Genomic DNA, 19,360 nt, shown 5'->3' with positions numbered 1-19,360 from the left:
CGAGATCGTGCCATTGCACTCCAGCCTGGGTAACAAGAGCGAAACTTCGTCTCAAAAAGAAAAAAAAAGAAACATCATTCAAAGAAAATGGCTTAGACGCCAGACACTGAAGGAATCTCCCATCTCTGCCCTCAAATGAACACTGTTCTCCCCTCTCATGAAGACGCTGCCTTTCTATCCTTCTGCTCAACCATTTCCAAATCTGCCTTTCATGGCCTCACTTCTCTGCATATTTTTTTTTTAAACTTCTGCCCTCATTTCCTTATCTTACGTTCTCTCCTTAATCCTTTGAGATCTTGATTCTATCTATAGCCACTAATGACTGGGAAAAATCCCAAAACATTTTTTAAATTCTCATTCTCATTTACCTCTGGGTAGCATTTGCTAATCCCTCAAACATTTCTCCTCTTTTTCCTAGATTTCTTGACAGAATACTATTTTGGTGCTTCTCCTACCTCTCTGATTAATGTCACTCTGTTTCCCTCCCTCTCTCTCTTCTCTAAGTAAAGTCCTTCTTCGAGGGCCAATGATATTTGCTTCCAGAATTTGGGGACTCATTCACTCATCATTAATTATTCCGTTTCTCCTGAGCTAGATGCTGGATATGCACAGCTCCTGACTGCAGTGAGATTAGAGTCCAGAGAGAGATGAGGAGAGCAGCAGTTACAGTTCAGGGGGATCAATGTCATGACAGAGGATAAGGTGAGGTGGTTTTTTGTTTTTTTTTTTTTTTTTTTTTTTTTTTTTTTTTTGAGATGGAGTCTCACTTTGTCACCCAGGCTGGAGTGCAGTGGCATGATTTTGGCATACTGGAACCTCCACCACCTGGGTTCAAGCGATCCTCCTGCCTCAGCCTCCCGAGCAGCTGGGACTATAGGCGCCCACCACCACATCCAGCTAAATTTGTATTTTTAGTAGAGATGGGGTTTCACCATGTTATCCAGGCTAGTCTCAAACTCCCGGCCTCAGGTGATCCGCCTGCCTCAGCCTCCCAAAGTGCTGGGATTATAGGCGTGAGCCACAGGGCCTGGCCAAGGTGGGATTTTAAGGGCACTGACAAGCATGCCTCAGGCTGTGGGAATCAGGGAACTACAGAAAAGCAGTGTTATCCAGAGTCCTGAGAGAACACTATAGAATACTCCCTGTTGTTTTCATGCATATTCAAAAGGGTTTAAAGCAAAACACTAAACTACCTGTGAGATTTCATTTCAGAACAAACTTCTTAACACTCCAAATCCTAATTTGCTAGGCATTAGAAAAACCATCAATAATCCCAGCCAACAATGCTTTCAGATGATTGTTCAGAGCATCAGGGAATATACAATTTAGTCTCAGGACACGGTAGATATCATAGAGCATTGGCCAATCCCACATTCGATAGCCCAAGACACTTTCAAATAGTTTTTTTTTCAAAAGAGGAATCATGATTCCGATCATTTAGTCAATTCACTGAGGGAAAAGCATGAAAAAGGAATTAAGATGATCTCAACAGATGCAGAGAAGGCCTTCGACAAAATTCAACAGTGCTTTATGCTAATAACTCTCAGTAAACTCAATAAACTAGGTATCCATGGAAGATACCTCAAAATAATAAAAGCTATTTACAACAAACCAATAGTCAATATCATACTGAATGGGCAAAAACTGGAAGCATTCCCTTTGAAATCTGGCACTAGACTAGGATGCCCTCTCTCACCACTCCTATTCAACATAGCATTGGAAGTTCTATCCAGAGCAATCAGGCAAGAAAAAAAAAAATAAAGCATATTCAATTAGGAAAGGAGGAAGTCAAATTGTCTCTCTTTGTAGATGACATAATTGCATATTTAGAAGACCCCATTGTCTCAGCCCAAAATCTCCTGAAACTGATAAGCAACTTCAGTGAAGTCTTAGGATACAAAAACGAATGTGCAGAAATCACAAGCATTCCTATACACCAATAACAGACTTAAAGAGAGCCAAACCAAGAACGAACTGCCATTCACAATTGCTGCAAAGAGAATAAAATACCTAGGAATACAACTAACAAAGGATGTAAAAGACCCCTTCAAGGAGAACTACAAACTGCTGCTCAAGGAAATAAGAGAGGACATAAACAGATGGAAAAACATTCCATGCTCATGGTTAGGAAGAATCAATATTGTGAAAATGGCCATACTGCCCAAAGTAATTTAAAGATTCAACACTATCCATCAAGCTACCTATGACCCTCTTCACAAAAGTGGGAAAAAACACCTTAAACTTCATATGGAACCAAAAGACAGCCCACATAGCCAAGTCAATTCTAAGCAAAAAGAACAAAGCTGAAGGCAACAGGCTACCTGACTTCAAACTATACTACAAGACTACAGTAATCAAAACAGCATGATACTGGTACCAAAACAGAGATATAGACCAATGGAATAAAACAGAGGCCTTGGATACAATGCCACACATCTACAACCATCTGATCTTTGACAAACCTGACAAAAACAAGCAATGGGGAAAGGATTCCCTGTTTAATAAATGGTGTTGGAAAAACTGGTTAGCCATGTGCAGAAAGCAGAAACTGGACCCCTTCCTGACACGTTACACTAAAATTAACTCCAGATGGATTAAAGACTTAAATATAAGACCTAACACCACAAAAACCTTAGAAGAAAACCTAGACAAAACCATTTAGGGCATAGGCATAGGCAAGGACTTCATGACCAAAACACCAAAAGCATTGGCAACAAAAGCCAAAATAGACAAATGGGACCTAATCAAACTCCACAGCTTCTGCACAGCAAAAGAAACAATCATTAGAGTAAACCAGCAACCAATAGAATGGGAAAAAATTTTTGCAATCTACCTTTCTGACAAAGGGCTAATATCCAGAATCTAAAAAAAACTAAAACAGATTTACAAGAAAAAAAACAAACAAACCCATTCAAAAGGGGGTGAAGGACATCAACAGACACTTTGCAAAAGACGACATATATGAGGCCAACAAACATATGAAAAAATGCTCATCACCACTGGTCATTAGAGAAATGCAAATCAAACTATACTGAGATACCATCTCATGCCAGTTAGAATGGTGATCATTAAAAAAATCTGGAGACAACAGATGCTAGAGAGGATGTGGAGAAATAGGAACACTTTTACACTGTTGGTGAGACTGTAAATTAGTTCAACTATTCTGGCAATTCCTCAAGGACCTAGAAATAGAAATTCCATTTGATCCAGCAATCCCATTACTGAGTATATATCCAAAGGATTATCAATCATTCTATTATAAAGACACATGCATACGTATGGTCATTGCGGCACTGTTTACAATAGCAAAGAACTGGAACCAACCCAAAGGCCCATCGATGATAGACTGGACAAGGAAAATGTGGCACATATACACCATGGAATAACAGGCAGCCACAAAAAAACGATGAGTTCACGTCCTTTGTAGGGACATGGATGAATCTGGAAACGATCATTCTCAGCAAACTTAGACAAGAACAGAAAATCAAACACTGCATGTTCTCATTCATAGGTGGCTGTTGAACAATGAGAACACATGGACACATGGAGGGAAGCATCACACACCGGTGTCTGTTGCGGGGGGACTAGCAGCGGGACAGCGGAAGAGGGAGGGTAGGAAGTTGGGAAGGGATAACATGGGGAGAAATGCCAGATATATGTGATGGGGGGATGGAGGCAGCAAATCACATTGCCATGTAGGTACTATGCAACAATCCTGCATGTTCTACACATGTACCCCAGAACATAAAGTGCAATATAATATATACTGGGGAAAAAAATTTTTTTTTAAAGAGTTCATAAAACAGAAAGGGTAGAATAATGTTATGTTTGTCAGGGTCAACGATAAGAAAAAGCAATTAGAAACTAAGAGAGGTGACCTTGGGGAAAAGATGAGCTTTTTAAGCACCAGGTTCCCCCACACTTTCCTGTATTTCCCATCTGCTATCCATGTCTATTACCTCTACAGTCCAGTGGTTTTGTTTCCTATGGAATGCATCAGGACAATTACGGAGCTTTAAAAGGTGCCAGGGGCTACCCTAGGTCTACAGAATCACCATCTTCCCTGCCCTGCCAAAAGGTGATTATGCTGATGCATGCCAGAGATGAGAGCCCCTGCTTGGGCCTCTGTGTACAGGCTCCTAACCCTTTACAGTGGCAGTAGATGGGCAGCAGAAGAAAGGGACAGTCTGGGACAGAGTTACAAGGACCCTTGATAAGCTCTGTCCTCTTCATACTCAACTAACCTGCTTCTTCTAATACTCACTGCCTTGCTTACCCGCACGCCACATGTTACTTGGTTCAGCTAGCTCAAACTTAGCTCCTTTCCTCCAGCCCAGCCTGCCCGTGACTACTCAGTGTCTTAAAACTTTATTTACCTAAGTGTTGCATTGAAGTATAGCACAAGTATAGAAAAGTGCACAAAGATGTTTATTGCAGCACCATTCACAATAGCAAAGATATGGAATCATCCCAAATGCCTATCAATGGTAGACTGGATAAAAAAAAATGTGGTACACATACACCGTGGAAAACTATGCAGCCATTAAAAGGAACAAGATCATGTCCTTTGGAGGGACACAGATGGAGCTGGAAGCCATTATCCTCAGCAAACTAACATGGGAACAGAAAACCAAACACTGCACGTTCTCACTCATAAGTGGGAGCTGAACAATGAGGACACATGGACACAGGGAAGGGAAAAACACACACTATGGCCTTTTGGAAGATAAGGGGGAGGGAGAGCATCAGAATAAATAGCTAAAGCATACAGGGCTTAATACCTAGGAGATGGGTTCATAGGTGCAACAAACCACCATAGCACATGTTTACCTATGTAACAAACCTGCACATCCTATACATGTATCCCAGAACTTAAAAAACAGAAAAATGCACAAAGTATAACTCAATGAATTTCCCCAAAGTAAACACATTTGTATAACTAGCACCCAGATCAAGAAGCTGAAAGAACATTATTTGTACATCGGAAACCTCCCTCATAGTGCCTCCAAGTCATTACCCTCAAACATGACTATTATCCTGACTTCTGAAACCATGAATTAGCTTAGCCTCTTCTGAGTTTCTTCAAATGTAATTATAGCTTGTATTCTCGAGTCTTTTATGTCATCCATGCTATTGCGTGTAGCAACAGTTTGTTCATCTATTACTTTATCATACGCATGTAGCAGTTTACCTGCTTAACTGATGTTGTACACTTAAGTTACTTCCAATTGGAAGTTACAGCAACTAGCACTGCTGTAAACAATCCTGTATTTACCGTCTGCTGAAATAGCATATAGTGGCTTTGTAACACACTGACCTGGGCGGGCTGAACTATCCTCCTCAGAATTCCCCTCCTTGTATGTTTCCAGCTGAGAGTTAGAAATGAATCAGCAGCCATGCTCTGTTTGCATCTGTAAGGTCGGTGCAGTAGGTCCACTGCATAGTTGCTTCTCTGCAAGCTTACCATGGTGGTCAGGGGCAGCAGCTAGTCCTGGTGATGCTGGAGCCACCATCCCTTGATCGTCCTTCAGCTTCTCTGACTCCTAAGCCAGGTATGTGTTTAGTTCCATAATCAAGGGCCTCAGCTTCTCCTTAGGACACCCGCATATTCAAAGCTGGAGACGGTAACAGCCTTAACCAAGTTCCCATCTAACCTCATAAGTTTCAGCTTCTTCTTCTCTTCCACCTCTTCCTCTTCACAAATTTACCCTTCTCCTTCATAACCGTCTGCCCAGACGACTTCAAGCTCCAACATCACACAAAGACAACAGCCTTATATAGATTGTCTAACAGCTCCCACAGTTGCATAAAATCAAATCCCTGCAACGAATTCCTTTATATATCTCCTAGTTTTTCTGTTTCTCTGATTGAACTCTAACACAGTATGCGCATTTCTACTGGCCACATTCCTAGGAATAGAATTGCTTTAAAAATGTTTGCATCACTGCAAACTGGAGCTTTTAATGATTCCCAAAGTAGCATTTCCCAAGCTCATGCTAATAGGGCTTCTGCAAACAAGAAAACAAAATTTTGTGAAATGCGTTTTCTTTTTTTTGGCCAAATTATCTTAGCTTAAAGAAAGCTAGACACATTCCTTAACTGCAGAACTTCTCAAAGCCTTTAATATGCCACTCCGCATTGTGAATCTCTATGAGATCAATTCAGTGCTTAATGTTTCCCCAAGTTATCTTTTTTAAAGGAGTATCTTAAATCATTTTTAAAGGAGCATCTTAAGAGACTAATTTTATAGAAAATAAATATAAAGAAGATATAGACCTATTTTTTTCTTAAAAAGATCTATACCAATATTTCTTTTTTTTTTTTTTTTTGGAGATGGAGTTTCTTCACTCTTGTTACCCAGGCTGGAGTGCAATGGTGCGATCTTGGCTCACCGCAACCTCCTCCTCCTGGGTTCAGGCAATTCTCCTGCCTCAGCTTCCTGAGTAGCTGGGATTACAGGCACGCGCCACCATGCCCAGCTAATGTTTTGTATTTTTAGTAGAGACGGGGTTTCACCATGTTGACCAGGATGGGCTCGATCTCTTGACCTCGTGATCCACCCGCCTTGGCCTCCCAAAGTGAATACCAATATTTCTTTTTTTAAAAGAACTAGAGATATGTCAGGTATGCAAGCTGTCCTTCAGAATCTACTCTTCCCTTCTTATATGAACCGGAACCTGCTAGATTTAGTTTGGTGCATGGCCTTCCAAATGAAGGCTATGTTTCTCAGTATCTTCATAAGTAAATTCTGGTCAGTGTCATGTGGACAGAAGTGAAGTGCACTGCTTCCAGAATGTGCCTGAAAGGCAAGGAGCACTCTACCCTTTCTCCACCCTGCAGCCTGGAATGTGGATCTGGTGACATATCACAGACGGGATGCTGGAGCCATAGGCTGACGCGGGCCTAGGTCCCTGGATGACCCTGGAGATCTGAGCCAGTATTCTAGCTCTAGGCTGCTATTACCGGACTGGCACATGAAAAAGAAATAAACTCCTATCTTGATTACACCACTGTTGATTTGGCTCTCTCGTGTTCATGTCCAACCCATGTCCTACTTAGTACAGCTGATCTAGAAGATAAAGTCCCTATTCCTTAGCCTGGCTCTCAAACCCTCTTCCTTGCTCCTCTGTGCCTGGTAAATCCCAACTACACAGAAACGGAAAGAAACAGAGAGAGCGAATAACATACTGTTAGTTACATCCTTCAATTCTAGGTAGGCACGAGCCCATCTGGAAAGGATCATCAGAGGCTGGTAAATCAGGAACAGGGCACAGGCTCCTGAACACCACTCTGGGGAGAGGCATCTTCATCCCATGGGAAGCACATTCCTGCTGACACTCTCCTTGAATCAAAGGAAAGTAGGTATAGCTACTATGGCCCTTATCTCCACCTGTCATAACTATGTCTTCGATGTCTGTCTCCCCAGGAGTCTGTGAACTTTTACAAGGTGGGAATTTTGCTTGTCTTCACATCTTAACATAATATCATGCCTTATACGGGACAGAATGGGTATTTTTAAAAAACCAGATTAAGGAAATGCATGTGTTTAAACAAAAAACTGATAAATTAGTGTTAATTACCTTAGAAATAGTAATAATATATAGCTATGTAGGAAAATGTTCTTATTCTTAGAAGGTTTATCCTCAAACATTTAGGAGTGGCATATTATCCTATCTGTGACTAACTTTCAAATGGTTCAGGGAAAAAAGGCATATCCATGGATATATATATCCATGTATATAGTCAGTTCTACTTTTACCACTTACTGGATTTGTGTCAATGCAACAGATGTACTTGAGAGCAATTTTAGCACAGGGAATTTCACATCCACATTCTATGCAACAGACTCAATGCAATCCCAATCAAAATCGCAGCAAATTATTTTTTGGATATTGACAAGTTAATTCCAAAGCTTACATGGCAAGGTAAAAGACCTAAAATAGCCAACATAATACTGAAGAACAATAAAATTAGAAGACAAACAGTGCACCCAACTTCGAGACTTACTATAAAATTATCAAGAGAGTACATATTGGTGAAATATCAGACAAATAGATTAATGGAACAGAATAGAGAGCCTTGAAACAGATCCACAGAAATTAATCAAGTAATCTTTACCAAAGGAACAAAGGCAACAGAGAAAAGACAGCCTTTACAATACATGGTGCTGAAACAAGTGGACATCTACATGCAAAAAAATGAAAGTAGACACCTACTATACCCCTTTCACAGAAATGTATTCAATATGGATAGTAGGTAGCCTAAGTAACATAGCGAGACCTTGTCTCTATAAAACAAAATTAGCCAGGCATGGTGGTGTGTGCCTGTAGTCCTAGCTACTTGGGAGGCTGGGGCAGGAGGATCACTTGAGCCCAGGAGTTCAAAGCTGCAAGGGGCTATGCTCACTCCACTGCATACCAACCCAGGTAACAGAGTGAGACCCTGTCTCTAAAATAACAGTAATTTTTTAAAATATGGATAGTAAACCAAAATGTAAAATGCAGAATTATAAAACTTCTAAAAGATAAAACAGGAGAAAAATTTGTGAATAAAGCAAATGGGGTAAACTGTCAATAAACTGGGTCTCAAAGTGAAAGATAGACAGGTTTTCACTGTACTGTTACAACTTTTCTTAACATTTCAACATGAGAACTGGGGAAAGTAACTGAAATAATAGCAATGTGCAAACATGTAAGGCAAGCATAAGGAACTTTGCAAAACCCAAAAATAATTGAGGCAATGTACCACAGATAATAGGGAATGAAGAGCTATCAGGGCTTGAGGCTATCCTACATTACAAATAAAAACCAGTTCCACATATGGAACTTGTAGAGGCTTATTGGAAAGTGATTTTGCATAATTAGTAATTCTTATGGGATGCCATTTAATACCAGAAAAAAAAAAAAAAAAAAAAAAACTCATCCTGAATGCTACTTATCCCGGGTTCAGCCTTCACACGCCAAGCTTTTAGGTTTTCCGAATATCCTCACTGTATTAAGAACTCAGCTAGGGAGCTGAGAAAATTCAACAAAAAGGGTCATTTCATGGCTAGTCCATCAGAGAGAGGAGTCGGTCGCCCCTGACAAGTGCCTTTTTCTCCCCTAACTTTCTCTCCTTCCATCTCTGTGTCCTTTCTCATCTTGGGCCATGCCTTGGACCTATTACAGGTACCTACAGGCACTTCCTAGCCTCTACTGCAAAGACAGCTTCTGAGGAGGGATTCACACCACCACGGGAGGCACAAATGCGGCAATCTGCGGTCATTCAACAAATATTGGTGGAGCATAACTTGGCAGCACAGTCGTCTGCCAGGTGCTGAGCTCATGCAAAGGTAAATATGTCTGCATTTAAAGGAACTTAGACTAACAGACTATGAAGCTGGCAGCTTGGTTACCCAGGGAAGGCCAGACGCCGGTGCTGCTGAGGATGTACATAGTCTGAACCCTGCCACTCCACAGCTCTGAAGGTCAGCCTGACAGCTCTGTGCACCAGGGCCTCCCACAGCTGGGGTTTTATAAGCACACGGGCTAGGCCAGATACAGGCTGTCCTATCTATGTTGACTACTGCCTCTGTCTTCCAAAACTAGTTCTGTTTAAATGAGAAATGACAAAACCCCCAGATGTCTTAAAATTCATCACTATTTTCCAGGGAGAATGGACATTAACGGCTATGACTGCTTCCTGCTAGAAAGTTCACCTCCAAATATTTAAAATAGAGAAAGCTATGATCTTGAACCAAAACAATTTCTTTTTAATAGGAAATATGTGAATTTTTTCTTCCTCCTCTGTTAGGTGACTCTGGAGCAAGCACTTCCTCTTGAGCTCTTCATTTCTTAAGCAGAGACTGCCTCAGCTGGAGATCCTCTTCCAGCTCCTCTGACCTCAGGTGTGGAACTCTGCCCCAGCACGTGCCTGGGGTTTTACTCTTCCCATGAGCATCTTCCCATCCTTGTATACGTATGCCCTGATTCTAATCAGGAAGTCAAAACGAATCCTGTTTCAGGAATGAAGGCATGAATCCAAGGGTATTCTAGGTCCCAACAACACAATCCCTTTATGTAACCACCTGAAGGGGCCACCAGATCCCACAGATGGAAACCTCCTCCTTAATGGCTCTGTGCACCTGTTTTTCTCATGATTATGGTGAAGGCTGTTGGGATCAGAGGCAGCTGGTTGAAACACGTGGCCCAGTCCTTGGCACACAGCAGGGACTCAGGAGGTGGTGGGTATTACAGTTACCATTCTTATATCCCCCTCCTCAATTTTCAAGAGAAACTGACTTTTTAGCAGATGGCCACAAACTGACTTCTCCCTGAAAACCACAAGCAGGTGAATCACCAACAGCCTGGGAAAGATTCTTCCAGGGTGGGATTAAAGCAAATTAACCACAATTGTATTCCACTGGCATCTGGTGGAAATACAGGGGAAGGATGGTGACATGACCGAGTTTCTCCTCCTGTGAGACTTTCTTGCTGGATATCAGAACTGGCTTTGTCTTTGCCTGCATTTGAGCTGTCCATTCTTAGGATTGCTCCTTGCATCTTAAAATCGTCCTCCAAATTTTCCATTTGCATTCTACTTTGTCACTTTCCCACCCATTGCTGGAGCTATTTATTATTTGCCATGAGTCAGATGACCTGGGCAGCGCTCCAAGTTGTGCCTCAGACACCAGACCTAGCCCTAATCTCACTGGGCATCCATCGTCTCTATTGTTTTTTTTTTTTTTTTTAAGCTTATATTTCATGTAGCAAACAGGGAATCTACAGAGATTAACATTAGTGTGATTTTTAAATACACCCATTTGACATAAACATAGAAGACTTAGATACACTAAATGAAATAGTTGTTTAGATGTAATTTCAGCACTGGCTAGAGGCTGAGGGAAGCACAGGTAGAAATTCTTTCCCAAGAAGAAAAGGAGAAACACCTCGAAAACCTCAGCAGGTGATCTGCCTTTCACCCCACCCCTCTTCTTGCAAGCTGCCCCAATACAGAGCACAGGAATTTCTCCCAGACATCCACAATAAAACTCTAAATGCAGCAGTGTGAAGTGAATATCATAAAGAAACAGTCTAATGAGGCAGATGCACAGATGTCCAGACATTGTATGTCCAAAGCTTCATCGGCCTCCATCCTGCCCACACACAAGTCCTCAGTCACACAGTGATACCACTCTTGCCACCGTCCGGGGGGAGGGGTGTTCCCCAAGTGTGACAATATCCTTTCCTTTAAGCAGACTAGGAAAACTGTACTAGAAACCCAAATAACAAAAGTAAAATTAAAATCAAGGCTCTAAATCATGAGGATGAACAAAATGAAACTGCCAACATCTTCCACCCAGTTTGCAGAATAGCATCTGGCGCTGGTGTCAATAGCAGCTTTGTGGCCCAGATGATCAGCACCACCATCCTAGGGCTCCCTGCTCCAGATAAAGACTGAATGTATGTGTAAGCCTCACTTTGAACCTGAAGACCCTAGTTCTTCAGTCATTGTAGATTCAGCAACCATAATTTTCAATTCATGAGTCTGATGGAAATAAGCTTTAAGACTCTTTCTCTGATTCTTCCCACAGATGCCCAACCCAGCTTTCCAAAACTTGTATCTAAAGGCGCAAAAGGATTACTCTCGTATTCCCACACCTGTGTCAGAGAATCACAGCATACATGCCTGCTTACACACACACACACACACACACACACACACACCCCTTCTAACAAGAATCCACTCCTCTCCTTTTCCCTCTTACATGTACCACAGCTATGAACTCTCTCCTCATTGACGCTCTCCCTCTCTCATGCAAACACTAATTTGGACACATGCCAACAGTTATCCACATGATGTGGGAAAATGCACAAAACGCCATGGCCTGGGCAGTAAGTGATGGGGAGGTGCGGGGGGGGGGTTGGGGTGGGCATGGGGTGGGGAGGAAGGATCTTCTACGAGTGGAAACTGAGGACACATGGGAAAGACATGGGGAAGCCGCTAAGCAGGCAGGCTAGTGAGAGAAACATAACTGCAGAAAAACCACATCTCGGTAAGAACTTCTACAATGTGCTCTAATTTGGGTAAAGAAGTCAATATTCACTTTACTGCTTTTGGCAACACAGGCAAAGGAGGGTCACAAGTCTGGGTGGGCCAGTATTAAATAGGAACAAACAGCAGATCTGCCTCAGCAGTAGAGAGGGGACCAGTGATGCCTCCAGCTCACTGTGGGCCTCACTCCACGGGAACCACCACACAAGGGGTACATACATTAGGCATTCTGAGGGCCCTGTCCTAGTGCTAACCCTTGAGGCCCTCGGAAGCTCAGTAGCATTCATTCACTACATATCCTACTTTTAAGATATATATAAAATAAAATTATATGCTACAAAGTCTATCAGAGAATTTTAACAAGATGCAAAGTGCCATTTAGGACTAGGATAGAAGACAAAAGAGACAAACACGTTTACGTGCAGGAAAGGACTGCTTTCCCCCCACCAAAAAAAAAAAAAAAAAAGTTACAAGCGCTCCCTCTCACACTGCTGGCACTCCTGCGCTCTCTCTTCCTCCCTCCCTCCTCCTCCATCCCTGGATAAGGAAGGATCAGATGCCAGAAAGCAGGGGTTCAGGCAGCATAGTATACTAGAAAGATGAACACTTAAAAAAAAAAGAGAAGAGGCCGGGTGCGGTGGCTCACGCCTGTAATACCAGCACTTTGGGAGGCCGAGGCTGGTAGATCATGAGATCAGGAGTTCAAGACCGGCCTGACCAAGATGGTGAAACCCCTGTCTCTACCAAAACACACACACACACACACACACACACACAAATTAGCCGGGCATGGTAGTAGGCGCCTGTAATCCCAGCTACTAGGGAGCCTGAGACAGAGAATTGATTGAACCTGGGAGGTGGAGGTTGCAGTGAGCCGAGATCACCCCACTGCACTCCAGCCTGGCCGAGACTCCATCTCAAAAACAAAAAACAATGACAGAAAATAACACATTACATGTAGAAAATGTTAGCACTATTTCATGAACTGTTTCAGTTACGTAAGTACTGTATGTATGTGAGCGTTGTGGTTGGGATATAAACTTAACTTCATATGATAGGTCAAAAAAAGTTTGAAAGCCATGGAAATGGGGCAAAGGAACAAGCAGAAGTCAGAAAGGACTGAGTTCTCCCCACAAACCTTGTTCCTACAAAAGAGCTCCACAGTGAATCCCATATTCTTCCCTACAGCTGAGAACACCAAAGTTACCTGCCTGGAAACCATCATCTGCCATACCGGATTCCCCTTCTACAGATACTAATCCCTTTTTCCCCACTCCATCCCACCTCATCCCAGAGAGCAGCCAATATTTTCCTGCACCAACAGGCACCCCACACTCCAGCAGCTGCTCTGGAGACACTGACAGTCACACCTGGGTTCCCTTAAGCCCTGACACCTGACTCCAGCGATGACCCCCCCCCCCCTCCTCCCAACACCGAACAGCAGAGCGGCTCCCGGAGTCAGAAGTCCCTGGCTGACCCGCCAAGGCTTCCTGGGCGCGTAGGGTCGTCCTTCCACTTTCTATCCCCCGTGGACTCTCACCCGGAAAATGCACACCTCCTTACCGGCTGGTTAGGCTGAGATTACGTGGGATGAGACTTTAATTCTCCAAGCATCCCCGAAAGACAGCCTATCCGGGGAGGCTTCGCCTGTAATCAGCCTTCAGCTGAATCCCTCAGCCCCATCCCTTAATGCTCCTGGCGTTAATTCCTAAAAATTACACAGTCAGAGAAAGTGAACTTGGCCGCTAGGAAAGTTACCCTGGAGGAAGCGACGGGGAGCAGGGGCGAGCAGGCGGGGACCGGGGAGCTCAGGGCGCTGGGTTTCAGGGGGCGCTCGCCCGGGGGGGGCTTTCCTCCCTTCGACGAGAAAAACCTTCTCGCCCCCAAGATAAGAAAACAAAAGCCAACGTTGCCACAAACCGGATCCCCTGTCACTGGAGAAGTGCAAACACCACTGTGGAGCCGGGACTAGGAGGAGAGGAGCAGGGGTCGGCGGGGCGGGAACAAAGCGCTCGGGGCCGCTCCGAGAGGCCGCGCTCCCGCACCCAGCTGCACCCCGAGGGAGGGAGACAGGGATGCGCCGCTCCCCCCGCCCTTCCCGGGGCCGGGGAGCCCGGGACCCGCGCTGGTGCGGGGCCGGGAGGGCAAGTGCGCGCGCAGCGAGCCCCTCCCCCGCGCCCCCAAAGCCCGGGGGCGTCCCGGCCCTCGCGCCCCCGGCCCCGACGCGGCCCTCACCCGAGCGGGGGTCGAAGGTGACCACGAACACGGCCACCACCTGGTCCTCCTCCACGTCGCCCAGCTCCAGGCGCCCGGGCTGCAGCAGCACCTCCGGGGCAGCCGGCTCCTCTGGCTCCCGCCTCCGGGGCGGCTCCGCGGTCTGCCGGGCGCCCCCGCCGCCGCCCCGGCCCCAGCCTCCCGCCTGCGGCTCCGGGGCCTGCGGCAGAGAGACGGCGGGGCCCTCGGCCCAGCGCAGCAGCGGCGCCGCGTCTCCCTGCTCCACCATGGCGAGCCGAGGCGGAGCCGCGGGCGCGAGGGGCGGGGCGGGCGGTCTGCGGGAACCCCCCTCGCCGGGCCGCGCCGCCTCCGCCTCCGCCGCCGCCGCCGCCCGCCGGGTCTCGCGCTGCTCGGGGCCCCGCCGCGGAGGCGCCTTTCCCACTGAGCCGGAGCAGCGCCGCGGAAGCAGCTTCGGGAATCGCGAGCCTGTTAGGAGGCGTCCGAGTGCACGTCCGCGTGTGGGACGCCTGCGGCCCGAAAGCTCTTCCCTGCGCCCGGTGCACCTGAGTGTGGGTGGGGCGCCCTCTCACCTAGGGTTCCGTGGTGTAGCTACCAGTGTGAGTTTTTATGTCACCATTATTTTTTAAGTCCCCTGGTCCTGTGGACCGTGACAGATATGCATTACATAATCCTGGATGTGTGGCAGAAGCTGCTTACAAGCAGGGGAGTGAAGCAGAGGCGCCCTGGCTACCCAGGTGTCTGCAATAGACACATCAATGAGCACTGAAAAGGGCCGTTAGGGTTTGGGAATTTTGCACTTCCTTTTATGTTACAAACTGATTGGGGTGGAGATTATAAGTTCATTTCCTGGCAGATATACAGCATGAGGTGCTGGAGCATTTGTGGGGTGAGGGATATTTCCTCATAAGATCAGGAAAAGGAAGTTGCTCAGGGGAGAGAAAGCCCTAAAGCTGATGGCTTTGGAAATTGATTAGGGATTTTCTATGAACCCCCATTTTATATTAAAAAAAATTTTTAATGCCTCAATCCATGAGGTAAATCTAGCAGCTAAAGTAACTCTTTCAGGGGAGATGTGTATAAAAATAGTAATAGCTATTAAAATAGTACTAAAGAAGGAGGTGGCAAGAGGAAGAGGTACACAATTCATCCAGGGTTCAGGAAGGCCCCACGATTTCCCGGTTCTCAAAAGGACTCAGCAGAGTTATGTGTTGGGAGTTACTCCAGGGGATGTTTATGAACATGTGTGTCCTACATGCCAGCAATGCAATGGCAATGTGACTTAACCCCTATCCCTAAGGAGATAGTCAATGACTGCCCTAGACTGCCACTTCTATTCTAAAATCTGTGATATAACAATAAAGAATGTACTTATGCAGCATTTTACCCCAAAGAACAGGGTCTACTTTCATTATTTACATATTTAGTTCAGCCTCTGCCCTACCTTACAAGGGCAAGTAAGTAACCACTCAACTCTGATTCCCTGGAGTATGTTGACAGTCACTGAAATAGATGGGGAGCCCCAGGCATGGTCCAGAAAAAAACATCAGGGCCAGGACATTCATTATGTGGCTCATTCAAGGGTGCACCAGACTAGGCTATATCTGAAATACTCCAGGCCAGATTCCAAAGCCCACCACTTCAGAAGACCAGGCCATAGCCAAAGCGTCTCAGGTTGAGACATTCAAAATTTTGTTTTTAAATATAAAGTGGAGGTTCATAGAGAATATGCAATTTCCAAAGCCATTAGCTTTAGGGCTGATGGACTTTCTCTTTCTCCCTGGAAAGATATCTACTGGTATCGACCCGGAGACTTAGAACCGAAGTTTAGAAAGCTAATTTACTATATCATATTTTCTATCATCATGTTGTTTTATGTGCAAACCTGTACTTCCATGATGTGGGAAGGTGAGGCTGCCAAGGAGAAATACTTACCAGGACTCTTCAAAATGATACATTAGGACAGTGAGTAATTTTTGGATAAGGTATGCTGAAGAATCTCCTGCAGAAGTCTGATACATGATTTTCATGTTAATTGTAAATGTAAATTCCCTCTTGCAAGGGAGACATATCTTAGATCACTTTGCTTTTTAAAGAGCTGACGTTGCACCTAAACATTCCAACCCTTAAAGCTCAAACAGCACAAGAAATTTTCACTTTAGAAATGAACATTTTTATAATGTGATTGCATGGCAAAAGGCTATGTATCAAACAAAATCTTGCGTTTTAAGACAAATATTCTTTTATTTTGTTAAACTGAATATACAATTGTTCCCTAGGCAACCAACTTTTGCTTTATAACTACAATTTAATTTCACGTTAACAAAACAGACAGTCAAAAGACAACTTTGTGAGGATCTAATTACAATAATAAATAAATTTATACAAAAAAAAAAAAAGGTCCTCGTGAAGGTTCCTGGGTCTGTTGACCATTCTTGTCATAGGAACAGAGCTGTGAGGAGTCAGGAGCGGTGGAGATCCCTGGTTTCAATGGATCCACATCCACTTGCTCAGCGGCCCCAGTTTGTACCTGCTCAGTGTCACCGCTGCTGACCGATTTGTCCAGGGAGCTGGAGAACATATGCTGGTGATTAAAATAATGTTTTCTTTATGTTACTGCAAACTTTATCCTGTGTAGTTGAGGCAGCACTTTCCGTTGTGATGGGAGATTGAACAAAACGAGAAGGCATACAATGTTGAAGCTGGCAGGACCTTAAAAACACCGCCTAGCCCTCTCACTCAGCGGTGAGTTACAGATGACTCCTTCAGATCTTGACAAGGCCCACAGGCCCTTGTCCAAGAACACTGCTTGCTGGTTTGTTGCTTCTGTGAGGCACATTCTAGTGATAATGGCCAACATCTACCAGCCTGGAGTTCTCTCAACTTTGTTTCTGGTCCTCAAAGTCCATGGCCAATTGTCTCAAGGCCTAGAGAACCACGGTTAGTCTAAGGTCGCTTTATAAATAAGGGTAATCCTGGTCCTGGATTCTGCCAGATTCCTAGAAAGACTGACAGTTAAAGTGTCATTTCTTGCTTGGGAGACCAGACTTCACAATGGTTTTCAGTGGGGCAGTCCCATCAAATATATGAGAATCCAACAACACTATTTTTTCAGAGTTGGAATGACTCAGTCCTAATTCAATCTTAAATAAATAATGTACTGGACCTTTACTTAGGCCTGTTTAAGTGATTTTTTGTTTGTTTTTTGTTTTTTTAACAATTTGATCTTCTGACTGAGGGGACAATTAGGCCAGCATGTTCTTCCCTGGAGCGACGGACTCTCACATAGCTCATTTTCCATGGCCTTAGCTTTACTTTTACAAAGGAACAGTCTATCCAGGAAGGTGAATAAAAGTTTCCTCCTCTTGCAGATTTGAATAGATAAATTTTCTTGCTTCTGTTCTTCCCATTTCATAGGCCTCAGAACCAAGGTCTGGTCAGAGTGGAGTCCAGGCGCTCCCTTATCACTCAGCAGTGGTCTGCAAGGGGAGAATTCCCCTCAAGCACCTAGTCCAGGGAACTCAACCTGAGATGCAAGGTGGGCTTCCTTCTTGCATATCTTACTCCTGGGAACTTTGCTTTCCTCCTGTGCAGCAACTCCTGACATACTGAAAAAAAATTCCGACTTTTTTTTTTTTAAGTCAAATAACGGAGTATCATAAACATGATTGAAATATATTAATTTATTTCCCCAAATTCATCCAAAACCAATTTATTGAACACCTACTATGTGTCAGGCATTAAGGGGAAAACCTTTCCTTTTCCTCTTATTGCCATAGATGACATGGGTCCCCCTTGTAACATATCATCTCAACCAGGCGTCCCCAAACTATGGCCTGCAGGCCGCATGCAGCCCCCTGAGGCCATTTATCCGGCACCCCACCGCACTTCAGGAAGGGGCACCTCTTTCATTGGTGGTCAGTGAGAGGAGCACAGTATGTGGCGGCCCTCCAACGGTCTGAGGGACAGTGAACTGGCCCCCTGTGTAAAAAGTTTGGGGATGCCTGAACTATGACCTGAAGCTTTATGCCTGGGATGGATGCCTGTGGGATGAACATTCACTGAAGCAAAGATGAAATGTTTCATAATGGAAAGAGGCTAAGAATGAAGAAAAGGCTACAACATAACCAAAAAAATAGTGAGGCCATGGGCCAGAGGCCATAGTAGCACCTCTAGGGATCCCATTGGGTCATCAAGGTCAGCAACTATTCAATTCTTATTATTTAGTTGTCCAAATTTGGGGTATCTTTTTTGTACGTGTTACACGTTTCTTATTCTGAAAGCTTAGCCACAGTCATTACCTTCTAAGTGAGGATACATGAAAAGGTGAATCGTGCAAGTTTCGAACAGTATTACTGCTGATAACATGAGATCTAAACCATTGCAATGGCATAGCTGCCTCCCTAGGCAAACAATGTAGTCATAAATAGGGGTAATCACCAACTATAGCAAGGGAGAGAGAAAAGGCAGCAGGGAAAAACAAAACAAAACAAAACACCTGGTCAACTTGGGTAATACCCAATAAACCAGCCCCTGTGCCCTGCCTCCAGGACAGTAATATAGCCAGTGTTTCCAGTCAGTCCTGTTTTACTGAGAGCAGAGCCAGCCTCTAGCTAGCCTGGAGGGGCGGGAATGAAAACCATGGAATGCGAGGGGAAATTGATCAACATCAAGGCTGTAGAAAAGAAATCCTATCACCTGGTTTGCTGATTTGTAAACAGGATACTCCTAGGCTGAGAATCCCAGTTGATAATAATTGCATTACTGGTAACCTGTGAATTCTCGTTTTTCTTTGATGATTCTGTTATTATGGCTTCTGAATCTCTGACAAAGGTGGGCAGTGAGTGACTGCATTTTGTGAGCAAAATGCAGTAACTCCCCCTGTTGAATTATCTGGTACAGTTTGTGTGGGTGGGAAGGTGTAGGGAAGGGCCAAGGAAGTATGAATTGGTGTCCCCACCTACAAAGGGCTGGAGCATGAGAAGGCTTTGAGCTGAAAAAACACTTTCAAGTCTCCCCAGTTAGCTACCCTCTTCGGGAGTTCCGGTTGGGAATGGGGAAGGAATTAGGAGGATGTGGAGGAGAGATCTGTGAA

The 19,360-nt window shown here is 44.5% G+C and overlaps 1 protein-coding gene and 1 long non-coding RNA gene across 3 annotated transcripts in view; both read right to left on the bottom strand.

The window, feature by feature from the left end:
* Positions 1 to 14,574, bottom strand: part of DENND11 (DENN domain containing 11) — a 58,166-nt gene extending 43,592 nt beyond the window's left edge. For both annotated transcript variants that reach the window (XR_012512004.1, XM_010340394.3), the window contains exon 1: positions 14,269 to 14,574. Coding sequence is in view for 1 of the 2 variants with exons in the window: in XM_010340394.3 (XP_010338696.2) it covers positions 14,269 to 14,536 (268 nt within the window). In the remaining variant the exon portion in view is untranslated. The remainder of the gene's footprint in view (positions 1 to 14,268) is intronic.
* A 1,915-nt stretch (positions 14,575 to 16,489) lies between these two features.
* Positions 16,490 to 19,360, bottom strand: part of LOC141580025 (uncharacterized) — a 33,407-nt gene continuing 30,536 nt past the window's right edge. The window contains exon 6 of the long non-coding RNA XR_012512003.1: positions 16,490 to 17,873. This is a non-coding gene — a long non-coding RNA (uncharacterized LOC141580025). The remainder of the gene's footprint in view (positions 17,874 to 19,360) is intronic.

The sequence above is a fragment of the Saimiri boliviensis genome, chromosome 10 (genome assembly GCF_048565385.1).
Source record: "Saimiri boliviensis isolate mSaiBol1 chromosome 10, mSaiBol1.pri, whole genome shotgun sequence".
Lineage (NCBI taxonomy): Eukaryota > Metazoa > Chordata > Mammalia > Primates > Cebidae > Saimiri > Saimiri boliviensis.
The sequence above is the reverse complement of the archived record's forward strand: the minus strand, read 5'-3'. Positions and strand labels throughout refer to the sequence as shown.